Genomic DNA, 18,048 nt, shown 5'->3' on the forward strand with positions numbered 1-18,048 from the left:
CTGTTTTATGAGAGGTATTCATTGAGAGCTTCTGGGTGTATGTTGATTAATGAAAGAGGTGTAGATGAGATGTCTCTGGTTTTTTGTGGTTTGTGTTATGCACTTGTTTGTATTCTTAAGGACGGGTGAGTAAACCCATGAATGAGCTCACATATCTCATTCTCTTTAACATCAGAAATAATTTAATTGCATCTCAAATTCCTTTCATGAAACAGCTGTCTCCTTACTGAATCAAGAATTACTTTCTAAATAGTCATTCCAAATCCATCCTCTATAATTTAGTTAACTCAGGTCTCCAAGATAGGAATACATAGCAATGATAGTGTCAACCCTGAATTTCTGCTCTAGGCTTTGTGAGGCTTCTGTTAATAACAGAAAGATAAAGACTCCGGGTGACTAGTTACATAAATTGTGGCACACGGATACTGTTTATTAAGGTACAATAATTTGTAAAAGAAGTTTTTGTAGAATGATCAAGGAAGTGGTCACCGCATTTTATTTAACTGAAAAGGCTGGACACGACATTTGTATCCCAAGAAGATCCTCATTGGCAGGGGGGTGGGGGAAAGGGGATGAAATGCAGCTTTTCTAAAATGCTATCGACCAGAAGATGGACCAAAAATTCAATAATTCCTTTTTTAGTGTGTTTTTTTCAATGTACACATTGACTGATAAATGCCTTTTGGTGTTAGGAGAAAATCCATGTATCTGTGAACTCAGGAAGAGAGGTTTCAGGAAGAGTTCAAGATCTTTCTCAGTGTTTACCAGGTGGTAAAGACACAGGTGGGTCAGCACATAAGCAGTAATCATACAGCGCTTGTTCCAGAAACTGGATGTTAACCAGAGGAATGAATAATAATGAGAAAAGAAAGAATGATGGTGATTATGATATGATTATTATGGTGATTAGCCTGTACTGGGTCCACTGCTCCCTGCTCCACATCACGTTCTTTGGCGCTTTCCCTTAGACTCTGTTTTCCTTGCTGTATGAGTGGTAAGAGAGTAAGGAGGTAAAATATGTGCGTTGGCTTAAGGAAAGGATGCAGAGAATGAAGAGAGTGTCTCTTGCAGGCCTAGTGGAGAGCAGGTGGCAGTGCTCTAGGGCATTTCAAGCACCGATGTCATAAAATAGTGAGAGAACCCCAAGGAAATTCTAGACCAAGAAAAAGAGTCACCATGCCCCAGGCTATAAGCCAATAAATCCCCTTGCTCTTGACCCATAGAGAGCAGCACTCCTCCTTCCTTAGAGAAGAGGAGGAGAACAGGGTAAAGTCCATTAAAATATGAGCAAACAAAAAAGTCGAGATCCCTCTCTTTGCCTGAACTGTTAACCTTGATCTGGAATGCTCTTCTCTTTACCAGCATTGCTCACTCTCTTGTCAACTTCAAGCTCTTGCCCAAAAGGCCCCTTCTCACGAAGGTCTGCCCCAACCCACCTCTTTAAAACAGCACTCCTTCCCCAGCCCCCAACCTCCACCCCCTCAAAGTACTTATGACTTCTAACATTCTATGCAATGTACTCATATATGTGATCATTATTTCTTACTGTCTCCCATTTTGCATAACAGCTCCTCGACCAGGGATGTTTTTTCTGGTGTGTTCACAGCTGTGTAGCTGGCATCTAACAGGTGCTCAATAAACACTGCTGAATCAACAAGTGGTTATTCCNNNTGGGAGGATTATGGTGATTTTTCTTTTCAGCTTTCCATTTCTGAGGTTTTCCACATACTTACCATGTGCATCTGCTAATATCATAAGCATGGAAAATGATTAAACGTAAGGTAGGACTTACAGTAAAAACCGCTTGAAGGTTATTAAGCTTCTCTATTTCCTTGGGCATCCCATTACTGCCCCAACGAATCAGGTAATTCTCACTGGTGAAGGAAAAAAAAAATTATCTGTAACGAAGGGCTAACTGGCAATGGAGCTGCCCTTGGCACAGACTTCACAGGGTACAAGGAGGGCCCCCAAAAGCTCCGTCGAATTTATCAGGCCAGTGAGAATGTAGCACCCAAGTGGCGGCTCCCCGGTCTCCCGGCTTTGCAGAAGTGGGCGCGCCACAGCCCCGCTCTGTGAGGCACGCCCGGGGCGGACCCAAGACAAACTACTCAGGACGGGCCAGACACAGCAAATTCTACCAGATGCCGCCTGGCGTCTTTTCTCCACTTCGAATTCTTTGCATAAAAGTTTCAGCTTTGCTGAATCAGGAATATAATTTTAAAATAATCATTCCAAGTCCATCCCCTGGAATCTACTCCACCACACTCAGATACAATTTCTATTATAGAAATAAACAATTTGTCAGTAACTACTTTTAACCATCTGCTCAAAAATAAATCTGTTTTCTTAGCTGCTCAGCTAAGTAGTAGCATGACTGAAGAGTCGAACGAAGACTACTACCATTCTCTATAGTCTTAAAAAAATTTTTTTTGCAGACTTTATTTTTTAGAGCAGTTTAAGGCTGACAACAAAGCTGAGTGGAAGGGCCAGAGCTTCCATATGTCCCCCCACAGCCTCGTCCACTATCGGCATCCCCCAGCACCCTGGTACATCTGTTACAACTGAAGGACCTACACTGATACCTCATTACCCCCAGAGTCCACAGCTGACCTTAGGGTTCACTCTTGGTGCTTGCATTCTACATTCTACTGATCTGGACAAATGTAGGATGACACACATCCACCATTATGGAATCATACACAGTCGTTTCACTGCCCCAAAATTCTCTGTGCTCTGCTGACGCATTCCTCCCTTACCCCATCCCCGATGGTCTTTTGAACCCTTTGTCCCCGTCTCCATGTTCTGATGAGTTTTATGGGATTCTAAGACCGAGGGAGTACACAAACTGTCACTGCACGTTTCCAGCAGCCATACAGAAAGGCTCTGTAGCCCGCAGGATTTGATTTTCTACCACTTAGCAATCCTACCCCCTTTTCTATCTCCCGTTCTCACACCGAGCAAAGGGCTCCTCCGGTGGGTGGCAGGTGAAGGCTGGGTTATTTCTGCAGGGGCAACAGCAGACGGCCTGGGACTCACTACCTGATGAAGGTGGACTGGTCCGGGTCATAGAGGGCCATGAACAACTCGGCGTCTTCCCCAATGTTGCAGACAAAGTTCTTGAAGTTCACATAGAGGCCGTAGGTGTGGACGGCACTGAAGACAGACTGGCCCCGCAAGTCCAGGTTCTGAAGAACTGACTGAATACAGAGGAAAAGAGACAAGCCTCTTGGTTTCAGCAAATGGGGAATAATGGCAAAGACACAGGCCGGCAAATAGGGGACAAATATAATTGCCACCTGAGGGCAGAATCACCGACTGAGAAGAAAGTGTGTATATGCGGCCAGATGATCAAGTGCGCAAAATACAATCGCTATGATTTGGACGATCAAGACTGTCCTCCTCCTCCTCGGGGCGCCTGGGTGGCTCAGTCGTTAAGCGTCTGCCTTCAGCTCAGGGCGTGATCCCAGTGTTCTGGGATCGAGCCCCACATCAGGCCCCTCCGCTGGAAGCCTGCTTCTTCCTCTCCCACTCCCCCTGCTTGTGTTCCCTCTCTCGCTGGCTGTCTCTATATCTGTCAAATGAATAAATAAAATCTTTAAAAAAAAAAAAAAAAAAAAGACTGTCCTCCTGTTCATGGGGCCCCTGGGTGGTTCAGTCAGTTAAGCGTCTGACTCCTGATTTCGGCTCAGGTCATGATCTCGGGGTTGTGAGATCGAGCCCCATGTCAGGCTCTGTGCTCAGCAGGGAGTCTGCTTGAGATTCTCTTTCCCTTGCCCTCACCCCTCCCCCACCCTGTGCATGTGCACTCTCTCTCACGCTCTCTCTCTCAAGTAAGTAAATAAATCTTTGAAAAAAAAAAAAAATACTGTCCTGTTCAGGGCCTTGAGCCCAGCGAATTCAGTAAGTGCTGTCTAAAAATGACAACTCCTGGCTTAATAGCTTCAGGAATTTCTCATCTGTCACATGGCTTCTGAATGAACGCCAGAGGCACAAAAATCATGATCCATTATCCCTCTTTTTGGGAACAGATTTCATTGCAAATAAGAGAGTCCACTGGAAAGGCTTCACTCTCAAGTGTGGTTAGCCACTGGACCCAGAAACACAATTAATTATCACAACTGTGCTTAAGAAACAAAACTAAAACTACATGAACAGAAGCCTTTACTCATTAGGACAGAAGACTGGAAGAATATATACCAAGATATCAATATAGCTGGGTCTGTGCCATCACGTGTGGGGAATTTTTCTTGTTCTCTTTCTCTGTACTTTTCTAATTTTTATTTAATGTCCAATTGTTACTTTTAAAACCTTTCAAATGCTTTATTTTTAAATATTATTTTATTTAGTTTGGAAACTGTATTATGTATACCAAATACAGAAGGTTACACAGTGTAAAGGTTCTCTCCCACCCAGTTCTCCTTCCTAGAGGCAACAATTAATTATCAATTTCTTGTCTATCTTTTCTGAATTAGTCTACGCATATGCAAACACAGAGGTATGTATATCCCTTTTTGAAACACAAAGACTAGTGTTTTGTACACACTGTTCTGAATCTAGCTCTTTTTCTATTAATGCATATCTTTGCAATCTTTCTGTATCAGAAGGCATATCACTGCCTCATTTTTTTTGTTATGTTTTGCTTTTCAATGAGGCAACGAATGATTTTCTAAATATTTCTACCTCTTGTTATCAAGGACTCCCTTTCTCTCATTAAAAACAAAAGCAAAAATGGAATCTCAGTGACCCAAATCTGCACATTGGAGGAAGTGTACCTTTTCTTCTTGGATCTTTTCCTCAATCCTTTTTGAGGCCACTTCATGCGCCTTGAAGAGGGCAATGGTGCTGGTTTCATCTGGGTCCAAGATGTTCCCGTTGTCATCTCTCACTACCAGATCTAACCCAAGCATTCTAGAAAGAAAGGAGTCATCAGCAAGTTCTCCTCATTAAGAACAGACCCTTTCCTGAGGAGTCCCCAGGAAAGAACCCAGAGGATTCATGGTTAGAAAGTTGGGTGCTGGACCGGTCAAGTTAAGAACAGCTCCTTGGCTTTTCTCTTTTTGATTTCTGCCTCCTTTCCACATAACTTGTTGTAAATAAGTTATGAAAACGTATGGTAATGTTAACCAAACTCATATGATATGCAAAGTAATTTGTTTCGCAGAAACTCCACAGAAAAGGCAAAACCATCACTGCTTCTGACCAGATTCCTTTGACCAATGCCTCTTCCCCTGATCTTCTATTTTTTGGCATTGATAGGCCAGTGCACAAATATCTGGTGGCTTTGCCTGATTTCCTTAAAAGTTCAATGTTGAGGACAGCCTTTAATTCAAGACTGTCTTAAATGTGATCGGTGAAGTAGGTCCTGGCTGGTGGAATCTCATAACCTATCTCACAGCACGGGCTCTGCTGTTACTCAGATCGGGATTTGAATCTTGGCTTGAATACAGGCTGGCAAGAGGACTCCAGGTAATTTACTTAATTTTGCAAAGCCCTGACTTCCCCATCTGTAAATATTCCCTACCCTTCAGGGTTGTTGCGAGAATTTAATGAGATAACACGTAAAGCACGTAACGCAGTGTCTAGTATATAGTACACTCTCCATCCATGGCAGGTCTTATCGCAGTAACCGGCGCAAGAACACACCCAGCTGTGTTAAGTCGTAGCTCTGAGCGTTACACAGGAAAACTGAAAGCCATGTGATCTATGCAGGGCACAATCCCTACCCAGGCTCTTATGCCCAATGTGCACAAAGAAGTAGAAAAAAAATGTGCTTAGTTCCAAGACGTTGGGGACTGTGGTGGAAACAGGATACTGCTATCTGAATGCCCAGCGTACATTCCAGGAACCAGCAATTTGGGAGCAGGGATGTCAAAAAGCAAGAAAGCAGAGGGATAATAGTGAAATGTACCAAGTCTGTGGGAAGAAAGCAAAAATGTCTAATTACCCTCCTCTCCCTATTTTGTAGCATCTCCATCAACTGATTTAATCTGGCAGGTTCCTTTCCATGGCAGCCAGACACACAGGCCACCAGACGCAGGAGCTATAGGGTCTTGCTGGCAGCTCCGAGACTGGGCACTGACACACTAATGAGGCAGCTTCATTTCTTAGGCTGCTTCTAAAGGCTCGTGGGATGGCAGGCATGTCTGTCTGTGGGACATTAACATCCTATGCTGAAGATCAGAACCCTCTAGGCCCATGTAATACTGTGACAAGTCTCAAAAATACAGGGGCAGCAGAGGTGCAAGGAGGGCCCCGACTTAGCCGACCATAGCTGTTTTTGAAGAAATATCCCAGTGCGTGACTAGCAATATAACCTGTGGTTATAGTCCTATGAATGGACAGGTGACAAGGGAGGGAACAGTTCATTCTTAACCCTAAGAAGGGACCACTAAACATAGAATCGTAAGTTTGGGGTTCAAATTCCAACTTCCCCAATTATGATCTCTGTAACTTGGAAATAAATCACTTCACCTCACTTGGTCTATTTCTTTAACCATAAAATGGGTTATAATCAAGTAATGTATGTGAAGGGTACATAGGAGATTTCAAATAATGGTTGAATCTGAATCTTGTATCTGTATTCACTCCAGCTATTTCTGAATACAGTTGTCAGAATCTATAATATTTAAGTGAGTAGGATAATGAGCTGTATTTTACCAGGTGTCAGAAGAGTCCTGAGGCAAAGGGAGAAGGGGAAAAAAAAAATCACATATGCACAACTTGAAGAAATTTAGAAAACCAAATGAAATGTCAAACCGAGCATCAACAAAACTAAGGAACCAATCCAGGCTTTTAAAGGGAGCTGGTCAGGAGGGATGCAACTCAGGCCACTGGTAACTGATGAGCTGACTGATTTCTCACTTTCTAAAGGGCAGTAATGTCTAGAACCTATATATCTACTTGAGCTAATCACAAGATTAATGAAGTGATTAACTCTTTAGAGGTTACTGGAGACATAATCAACAGGCTAAAAATATGTTTTACTCTTGTAAATTTGGTTTTCATACACTACACACCATGGTCCCAGTTAGGGCACATGAAGAGAAAGACAGAATGAGTCTGATGCTGATTTAAAATCCACTGTTGGAATAAAAACTGAGATTGATGCAGGCCTCAGAAAATGTGACTTCAGATGCCCTGTCGCTTTCAGTCTTGTTTGGCAGCGAAGTCCCATCTTCCCTGATTGTCTGTCATCTCCTTGACCCAGAGATCCCACACAGGGTATGGCCTATGCAAGGGACTGCCACATTTTCCCAACAAAATTAAAAGTTCTCCAACGCAAAAACAGAGCAGTAAGCATCATTCTTTGACAATTCCAAGATCAAAAATGATGGCCATCCATGCCCTTAGCATGAATGCGCCCATCTCTTTCCAAGTTCTCAGTGAAATCATCCCTGGTGTACCTGTTTCCATGATCGATTTTGGCTGTGACCTTTTTCTTGAGCTCTGCCAGTTCGTCCTTGGGGAGGGTTCCAGACAGGATCTGGGACCGCCACTCAATCAGGCAATACGTCATCTGCTGTAGCTGGCGAAAGAGTGTGACTTTGTTGCTCTAGGATGGGAAAATGAGGTGGAGGAAAGAACAAAAAATGAAAGTGTGATGGAGGAAGGAGCCATCTTTTGACTTGACTCTTACTTTATAAGGTGTTACTTAAGCAATTAATTTTCCCATATGGTAAGCTGTGCACTTCAAAGGGCTTTGTTTTTTGGTTTTGTTTTTTTTTTTAAATAGGGATGGCTTTGCTCTAGGCCATTCTCATCCGTCTTCCATTCCAACTTTAGAATCAGATGAGCTACTGTAGGATGGATGGTTGTACCTAACTCATATAAGTATAGCAACTTGTCCATGTACCCTAAGTTCAACCATGTCCCTCCTCTGTTTTAAACCCTCCAGGGATTTCCTCTGCAGACACAGCATATCACATTGTAAACCCCTTCCTATTTTGGGTTCTGTCCACATTCCCAGCTGCATTTTACACCAATCTCTACCTCAAAAATCTATGTTCCCTCCATGCAAAAGCTATGTCCATCCATTTCTCCTGAGTGCTCCAGACCCTTTTCATATGGTACTTCCTCTCCTGGAACCACTTTTCTCCTCTTCCCCCAAACTTACCCCCATGTCATGCCTCCTTACACACCACAACCTCCACCAGTTGCTAATTCTTACTTCTTTGTTCTCAACTTAGAAGTCTCTTGCTTGAAACCCTAACTGTGGGCTGGCTATCCCTCCCACTGCCCTGGAATTTACTCCCATCCTGGCACTCAAAACCCAGACCATCCTGGCCTGTCTCTCTTCCTAGACGTAAGCTTCTACAGGACAGGACGAGGATCTTGTTCGTTTTTGTATCCCTAGGAGCTGGTACAGAGCAGATGTTCCATAAAATGTACTACATGTATGAATTATGGATGGAGAAAGAACTATAATTTCAGAGATAAAGGATAATGGAAAATGAAATGGAGAATATCATTTTAAAGTCCTCATAAAACTGTTAGACAATCCTGGAAATTGTCAGACCTACAATAATTAAACCACTATTCTGGGCTTCAGTAAGAACTTCTATATGTGAACCAAACTAACTTATGACCAACTAATTATATGGACTTGTATCATTTTAAGAGCCAACTATCTGATGTCCAACCCATTCTGACCTTGGTTTTATCTAAATCATTAATATATATAAATAACAGATCATATCACTAACATATACAATACTGTTTACATAAATAACATATCTAATCATTTTATACACACAAGATAATTTTAAATTGTGAAAAGTTGCCAGAAGGAAAATAAATGGGGGCAATATGATCGGGTGTACATGGGGAAAGGAAGACGCCTGAGATAAAATCATCAAGAAAAACTGTTTTGTGAATCACTTTTGAAACATGTGTTTTTAAAAATAAAAACCTGCACAATTCCACTTAAACCTTAAATACTATGAATCACTTCTTTTTTATTTACAGGTGAAAAGTCATGATATATTTATATAACTATATACTTTAAAATTATAGGAAATATTATCATCTGCTATAGTAATAATGCAACCCCTCCACACACACACACACACACACACACACACACACACACACACACACACGAAGGAGTTGTGGACGGCGGCGGAGTGCGCTCTTCTGTGATCTTCTTCTACAACAATCCCTGGGGCAGATTCCTGCCCAAGTTACCAAGGACAATCAAGATACTGAAATACCCAAGATACTCCTGAACCAAGAGTAAACCTGGAGCCAAGATCCCTCAGCCCAGAAGCGGGGACGGGGGAGAGAGCAAAGATGAGCCCAGTGGGATAAAAGCTCTAAAAGAAGGTCAATGTTCTGTGAGAACACAAAGGAGAGAGTCTAAGAACTCCCTTATATGCTCCATTAACACTGTGGATCTGAAAAAATACAGACCACGAAACCTGCTTAGAATTTTGAAACTACCTACATTTTATGTGTTTCGCATTTTCCAAATTGCCTCTTTCTCATCAGCCAGTCTTTCAAAATGCATAAAAACAGGAGGAGTTAAGAATGGCAGAAGAGTAGGGGTGCCCTTTTTCAGCTGGTCCCCTGAGTCGAGCTGGATAGGTACCAGACCAGCCTGAACATCCACGGAATCAGCCTGAGATGCAGGAAGATACATCTGGATCTCTACAAATGATCATCTCCATCACTGAGTATTGAGGTATGAAGCGGGGAGCCATGAATCCTCACACAGATATCGGAAGATAAACAGAAGGGGGAGGGAGCCTCCATGCTTGGGCACAGGGAAGTGGTAACCACCTGCGCTGGGGAGCGGGCAGACGTGCGGACTAGCACCCGCGAGAGAGCAGACTAAGACCGTGAGCCTGGGAACGCGCGCGACCAGTCTGAAAACGGAGCTCCAGAGTGCACGCGAACCACACTGAAACGGAGCTCCAGAGCGCGTGGAGGCGGCTGGTGGTATTAGAAACACAAAGGACAGAGACCCGCCAGCCCTGGAAGTGAGGGCTGGGACACCAGGTGTGGGGCGCACATCCCGGGACGCTGTATGGTTTAGCAGCACCAACAGAAACAGAGTTAAAGTGGCCAGAAGAGCTCAGTGGAGAGTGGACTGTGATCTCTCTGTTCTGAGACAGAGACTGGGATTCGGCCACTGCTGCTCTGACTCTCAGAAGAGGCACAGCAAACCGCCAGGGAAAGCCACCAGAGAACAAAAGCCTGGAAATACCGGCTCACAGTGTGCCCATCCCCATCCCCTCTCGCAGGGGACACAGAAAATCTACCCAAACAGGGTTGCCTGAGTATCAGCGCAGCAGGCCCGGAACCCCACAACCACTCCTCAGCAGAACGACAAGAAGGAGAAATCCCCCCCCAGCAAAGAAAAGACAATGAGTCTGTGGCCTCTGCCACAGAACTAATGGATATGGATATAACCAAATTACCAGAAATGGAGTTCAGAGTAACAATGGTCACGATGATGCGTAGACTTGAAAAAAGTATTAACGAAAATGTAAATGAGAATATAGAATCTCTAAGGGAGGAAATGAGAGAGAATATGGCCTCTGCCACAGAAATAATGGATATGGATGTAACCAAATTATCAGAAATGGAATTCAGAGTAACGATGGTCAAAATGATGAGTAGAATTGAAAAAACTATTAACGAAAAGGTTACTGAGAATATAGAATCCCTAAGGACAGAAATGAGAGTGAATCTGACAGAAATTAAAAATTCTATGAGCCAAATGCAGGCAAAACTAGAGGCTCTGACGGCCAGGGTCGCAGAAGCAGAGGAACGGGTTAGTGAATTGGAGGATGGGTTAATAGAGGAAAAAATGAAAATAGAAGATGGTCTTAAAAAAATCCACGCCCACGAATGTAGGTTACGGGAGATTACTGACTCAATGAAACGATCCAATGTTAGAATCATCGGCATCCCCGAGGGGGTGGAGAAAAACAGAGGTCTAGAAGAGATATTTGAACAAATTGTAGCTGAAAACTTCCCTAATCTAGCAAGGGAAACAAACATTCGTGTCCAAGAGGCAGAGAGGACCCCTTCCAAGCTCAACCACGACAAACCCACGCCACGTCACGTCATAGTGCAATTCGCAAATATTAGATGCAAGGATACAGTATTGAAAGCGGCCAGGGCAAAGAAATTTCTCACGTACCAAGGCAAAGGCATCAGAATTACGTCAGACCTGTCTACACAGACCTGGAATGAGAGAAAGGGTTGGGGGAGCATTTTTAAAGCTCTTTCAGAGAAAAACATGCAGCCAAGGATCCTTTATCCAGCAAGGCTGTCATTCAGAATTGATGGAGAAATAAAGACATTTCAGAATCGCCAGTCACTAACCAATTTTGTAACCACGAAACCAGCCCTACAGGAGATATTAAGGTGGGTTCTATAAAGGTAAAAAAGCCCCAGGAGGGATACAGAACAGAAAGTCACAAACGATACAAACAAAGACTTTACTGGCAATATGGCATCATTAAAATCACATCTCTCAATAATCCGTCTCAATGTAAATGGCCTAAATGCTCCCATAAAACACCACAGGGTTGCTGATTGGATAAAAAGACATGACCCATCCATTTGCTGTCTACAAACACTCATTTTGAACCTAAAGATACATTCAGACTGAGAGTAAGGGGATGAGTACCATCTTTCACGCCAATGGACCTCAAAAGAAAGCTGGGGTAGCAATTCTCATATCAGACAGAGTGGATTTTAAACTAAAGACTATAGGTAGAGACACAGAAGGGCACTATATTATTCTTAAAGGATGTATCCAACAAGTGGATATGACAATTATAAATATCTATGCCCCCAACAGGGGAGCAGCAAGAAACACAAGCCAACTCTTAACCACAATAAAGAGACATAAGGATAAAAATACGTTAATAGTACCGGACCTCAACACTCCACTATCAGCAATAGATAGATCACATAAGCAGAAAATCAACAAAAAACAAGAGCTTTGAATGCCATACTTGACGAGTTGGACCTCATAGATATATATAGAACACTACACCCCAGAACCAAAGAATACTCATTCTATTCTAATGCCCATGGAACATTCTCAAGATTAGACCATGTTCTGGGACACAAATCAGGTCTCAACTGATACCAAAAGATTGAAATTATCCCGTGCATATTCTCAGAGCACAACACTCTGAAATTGGAACTCAAAAACAAGGAAGATTTTGGAAAAAAACTCAAACACTTGGAAACTAAGAACCATCCTGCTCAAGAATGATTCGGTAAACCAGGAAATCAAAAATCAATTTAAACAATTTATGGAGACCAACGAGAATGAAAACACAACGGTCCAAAACCTATGGCACACTGCAAAGGCAGTCCTAAGGGGGAAATACATAGCCATCCAAGCCTCACTCAAAAGAATAGAAAAATCTAAAATGCAGTTTTTATATTCTCACCTCAAGAAGCTGGAACAGCAACAGAGGAACAGGCCTAATGCATGCACGAGAAAGCAGCTGATCAAGATTAGAGCAGAGATCAATGATTTAGAAACCAGGAGCACAGTGGAGCAGATCAACAGAACTAGAAGCTGGCTCTTTGAAAGAATAAATAAAATAGACAAGCCACTGGCAAGACTTATCCAAAAGAATAGAGAAAGGACCCAAATTAATAAAATTATTAATGAAAAGGGAGAGGTCACAACCAACACCAATGAAATAGGAAGGATCATTAGAAACTTTTATCAACAGCTTTATGCCAATAAATTAAGCAACCTGGAAGAGATGGAGGCCTTCCTTGAAACCTATAAACTACCAAGACTGAAACAGGAAGAAATTGATTTTTAAACAGACATAATTACGAAGAGATTGAAGCAGTGATTAAAATCTTCCAAAAACAAAACTCCAGGGCCTGATGGATTCCCGGGGAACTCTACCAAACATTCAAAGAAGAATAATACCTATTCTCCTGAAGTGTTTCAAAAATAGAAACAGAAGGAAAACTACCAAACTCATTCCATGAAGCCAATATTACCTTGATCCCCAAACCAGGCAAAGACCCATCAAAAGGAGAATTACAGACCGATATCCCTGTGGATGAATATGGACGCCTAGAATTCTCAACAAGATCCTAGTAATAGGATCCAACAGTACGATAAAAGGATTATCCATCATGACCAAGTGGGGATTCATCCGGGGATGCAAGGGTGGTTCCAACATTCGCAAATCTATCAGTGTCATAGATTATATCAACAAGAAAGAAGCCAAGAATCATATGATCCTCTCAATAGATGCAGAAAAAGCATTTGACAAAATACAGCATCCTTTCCTGATTAAAACCCTTCAGAGTGTAGGAATAGAAGGTACATTTCTCAATCTCATAAAAGCCATCTATGAAAAGCCTACTGCAAATATTATTCTCAATGGGGAAAAGCTGGAAGCCTTTCCCTTAAGATCAGGAACACGACAAGGATGCCCACTCTCGCCACTATTATTCAACATAGTACTAGAAGTCCTTGCAACAGCAATCAGACGACAAAAAGGGATCAAAGGTATTCAAATTGGCAAAGAAGAAGTCAAAATGTCTCTCTTTGCAGATGACATGATACTCTATATGGAAAACCCAAAAGAAGCCACTCCCAAACTATTAGAAGTTATAGAGCAATTCAGTAACGTGGCAGGATACAAAATAAATGCTCAGAAATCAGTTGCATTTCTATACACGAATAACGAGACCGAAGAAAGAGAAATTAGGGAATCCATCCCATTTACAATAGCACCAAAAACCATACGTTACCTTGGAATTAACTTAACCAGAGACGTAAAGGACCTATATTCTAGAAACTATAAATCACTCTTGAAAGACATTGAGGAAGACATAAAAAGATGGAAAGATATTCCATGCTCATGAATCGGAAGAATTAACATAGTTAAAATGTCCATGCTACCCAGAGCAATCTACACTTTCAATGCTATCCCGATCAAAATACCAAGGACATTTTTCAAAGAACTGGAACAAACAGTCCTTAAATTTGTATGGAAACAGAAAAGGCCCCGAATCTCCAAGGAACTGTTGAAAAGGAAAAACAAAGCTGGGGGCATCACAATGCCGGATTTCGAGCTGTACTACAAAGCTGTGATCACAAAGACAGCATGGTACTGGCACAAAAACAGACACATAGACCAATGGAACAGAATAGAGAGCCCAGAAATGGACCCTCGGCTCTTTGGGCAACTAATATTTGATAAAGCAGGAAAAAACATCCGGTGGGAAAAAGACAGTCTCTTCAATAAATGGTGCTGGGAAAATTGGACAGCTACATGCAAGAGAATGAAACTTGACCACTATCTCACACCATACACAAAAATAAACTCCAAATGGATGAAAGACCTCGATGTGAGACAGGAATCCATCAAAATTCTAGAGGAGAACATAGGCAGCAACCTCTACGACATCGGCCAAAGCAACCTTTTTCATGACACATCCCCAAAGGCAAGAGAAACAAAAGATAAAATGAATTTATGGGACTTCATCAAGATTAAAAGTTTCTGCACAGCCAAGGAAACAGTCAGAAAAACTAAGAGGCAGCCCACGGAATGGGAGAATATATTTGCAAATGACACTACAGATAAAGGACTGGTATCCAAGATCTACAAAGAACTTCTCAAACTCAATACACGAGAAACAAATAAACAAATCAAAAAATGGGCAGAAGATATGAACAGACACTTTTCCAATGAAGACATACAAATGGCTAACAGACACATGAAAAAATGTTCAAAATCATTAGCCATCAGGGAAATTCAAATCAAAACCACACTGAGATACCACCTTACGCCAGTTAGAATGGCAAAAATAGACAAGGCAAGAAACAACAATTGTTGGAGAGGATGTGGAGAAAGGGGATCCCTCCTACATGGTTGGTGGGAATTCAAGTTGGTACAGCCACTCTGGAAAACAGTGTGGAGGTCCCTTAAAAAGTTAAAAATTGAGCTACCCTATGACCCAGCCATTGCACTACTGAGTATTTACCCCAAAGATACAGACGTAGTGAAGAGAAGGGCCATATGCTCATAGCAGCATTGTTCATAGCAGCATTGTCCACAATAGCTAAATCGTGGAAGGAGTCGAGATGCCCTTCAACAGATGACTGGATTAAGAAGATGTGGTCCATATATATAATGGAATATTACTCAGCTATCAAAAAGAACGATTTCACAACATTTGCTGCAACATGGACGGCACTGGAGGAAATAATGCTAAGTGAAATAAGTCAAGCAGAGAAAGACAATTATCATATGGTTTCTCTCATCTATGGAACATAAGAACTAGGAAGATCAGTAGGAGAAGAAAGGGATAAAGAAAGGGGGGGTAATCAGAAGGGGGAATGAAGCATGAGAGACTATGGGCTCTGAGAAACAAGCTGAGGGCTTCAGAGGGGAGGGCGGTGGGGGAATGGGATAGGCTGGTGATGGGTAGTAAGGAGGGCACGTATTGCATGGTGCACTGGGTGTTATATGCAACTAATGAATCATGGAACTTTACATTAAAAACCAGGGATGTACTGTATGGTGACTAACATAATATAATAAAAAATATTATTATTAAAAAAAACACAAAAAACCCCAAAAAACCAGGACTTTAAAAAGTTCCATTTTTAGTAAGCAAAGGTTAAATCCCTGTTTGGTTTTTTCATGTAATTCTGTATAAAATGTTGCCATCCCATTGTCTTTAGACCTGAAAAAGGGAGTGAGAAATTAAGCCCATAAAATTTTGCTTTTCAAAGCTGCTAGGCAGAACAGGGATCTTTTTTCTTTCTTGCAACCAATTTGCCCACTCTTACTTAGGTGGGTTTTTTTTTAAGTGTTTTCTAATATTAATGAAGATATTAGTCTTTATATTATAGTTAAATGGGGGAGGCTCAGACTCAGGGATCCTCTCTGAGAGATCTCTGGCAGGGCTTTGTTTGTGGCACACATTCACAAGTTCTTGGTCTCAATTATATTAGACACTACCCAAGGCAATTTAATTATTGCCTGCTCATATCAGCCTTGTTTGCCAAGATCTCCCCGCAAAGAAGGATGAAGACAGCCATTCTTCTCTGATTCACTGTGCCAAATGAATTCTGAATAGACAAGCTGGAACACACCAAAGGAAGCAATTTTCCTAGTTACTTTAAGGAAATGGATTTCATCGCCACATTTCTAAAATTATTCTAAGTAGGATGTTCTTTGCAATAGCTGGACCCAGATACTTTATGGGTTTCTGGGGAAGCACATGAGGACAGGTGAGGAGAAAATCAAGCACTCCCCACAAGACCCTGAGCTAAGTACCTGAGTCTCCATCACGCCCCCTTCCTATCTTCCTTCCTGAATCCTACACTGCCCAAGCCTGCCTGTTGCAGAGTACCTTCTCTGGGACCATTAATTCCAACCTTTTTGCAATAGCAGCCACTGTGACATAATTTAAGAGGGCAGGGAATTTATTGAATAACCTCTTTGATCATCTCTGCAAAGTCACCACAATCCCAGGGCATAGGAGCAACTCAAAAACCAATTTTGACAGTTCAGCTGTAAAACACGACTCTGGTTTCATTTTCAGCTACAGCTGCATGAAAGAGAGAAATATTCTCCCACCAGATAGTAGAGGCATTCCTGCACCTGCTTAGAATTTCTCCCTCTTTTCCACTTGGAGATCTCAAGGGTCTTACTTTTTACATTTCTATTCTGAATGGTGCTCTCTCTTTCTCTAAGAATTTCTGGAGATAAAAACAAAGTCACAAGAAAAAAAAAAACAACAGCTTTACCTTCAGCAGTGGCAAAGAGGGATACAGAAGGCCTCCACTGAGTATTTCAGAAATTCTAGAGACCACTGGGACAATGGCACCACCTCCCCAGTGTCAGAAAACCTGGATTCTATTCCTCACTTCCCCAAAGAATGCAGAAGACAGTCAAAAGACCTTTCTCTGGTCCTCCCCATCTCCTCTGTTTGCCAGCCTTTCCTCTTGCCCGCAGATTTTGATTTAGAGGCAAAAGGGCTTGGGGCACCTGGGTAGCTCAGTCCTTAAGCGTCTGCCTTCTGCTCAGGGCGTGATCCCAGCGTTCTGGGATTGAGCCCCACATCAGGCTCCACCGCTGGAAGCTTGCTTCTTCCTTTCCCACTCCCCCTGCTTGTGTTCCCTCTCTCACTGGCTGTCTCTACCTCTGTCAAATAAATAAATAAAATCTTAAAAAAAAAAAATAGAGGCAAAAGGGCTTGACAGCAAGTGTGGGGACTTGGTCTCTATCTCTAATTCTATCATTAACTTGCGAAATGTCTTTGGGCAAATCATTCCCCCTGAGATAGGCCCGTCTGTAAAACAAAGGGACTGGCTCTGAGACCCATTCCCAAGGCTGAGCGCCTCTGAGTCTATGGTGGAGACATTAAACTTAATTACTCCTGCAAGCAACTTCCTGATTAACTGTGTCTGACTCTGACCATCTCCCTCCTGATGTGCTCACAGGCTCAGGGAGGCTCCAGATCAAATTTCACCTGTGCAGAGCTCTCTGCAGTGACTCTCCTTTCTGTAACTCCTGGGGTCCCGAGTGGTGTCCTGGTTCCTGTGTGTCCTCACACTGCACTGCCTCCACACTCTGGGAGAAAGGGAATCCATGGGGTCCTGACACTCCTCCTCTCCATCCTTGTGCCTCTTCTCTTTGCCAGAAAAAGGCTTTGCCTGAATAGCAAAACCCTCATTTTTGAAGAAAAGATTCCAGTAAGGCTATTTTTGCCCCAGGGAGCAGCGCAAGAAATCCTGAGAGACAGGCAACCAAGACGGGGTAAAACAAAACTGGAAAAACACCCAAAGTGCACCCCCTGTCCTGTCCTGGTCACCGCCACGGCGGCTCATCTTGTCTATTAGGAGAGCTCCAGGCCCAAGCAGGGCTTGTCACTCACAGATGGAATGCCCTGACAACAAGACCAAGTTTTCTATGGGAATTTTCTGTCTCTGGTAATAAGCAATCAGACGCTGGTTTCCAACCATGAGACCAGCTTAATTACACTTCAGAGCATATGCTGCAGCGGCCAGTAATAACCACCAGTTCAAAAAGA

The 18,048-nt window shown here is 42.5% G+C and overlaps 1 protein-coding gene across 1 annotated transcript in view; it reads right to left on the minus strand.

Moving 5' to 3' along the window:
* Positions 1 to 18,048, minus strand: part of DOCK5 (dedicator of cytokinesis 5) — a 210,948-nt gene that overhangs the window by 104,154 nt on the left and 88,746 nt on the right. Inside the window, exons 6-9 of the mRNA XM_040626490.1 lie at positions 7,404 to 7,552; positions 4,773 to 4,908; positions 3,040 to 3,197; positions 1,793 to 1,874 (exon numbers count right to left, since the gene is read on the minus strand). Coding sequence (XP_040482424.1) covers positions 1,793 to 1,874; positions 3,040 to 3,197; positions 4,773 to 4,908; positions 7,404 to 7,552 — 525 coding nt within the window. The remainder of the gene's footprint in view (positions 1 to 1,792; positions 1,875 to 3,039; positions 3,198 to 4,772; positions 4,909 to 7,403; positions 7,553 to 18,048) is intronic.

The sequence above is a fragment of the Ursus maritimus genome, unplaced genomic scaffold (genome assembly GCF_017311325.1).
Source record: "Ursus maritimus isolate PB19 unplaced genomic scaffold, ASM1731132v1 scaffold_11, whole genome shotgun sequence".
In the NCBI taxonomy this organism is placed as follows: Eukaryota; Metazoa; Chordata; class Mammalia; order Carnivora; family Ursidae; genus Ursus; species Ursus maritimus.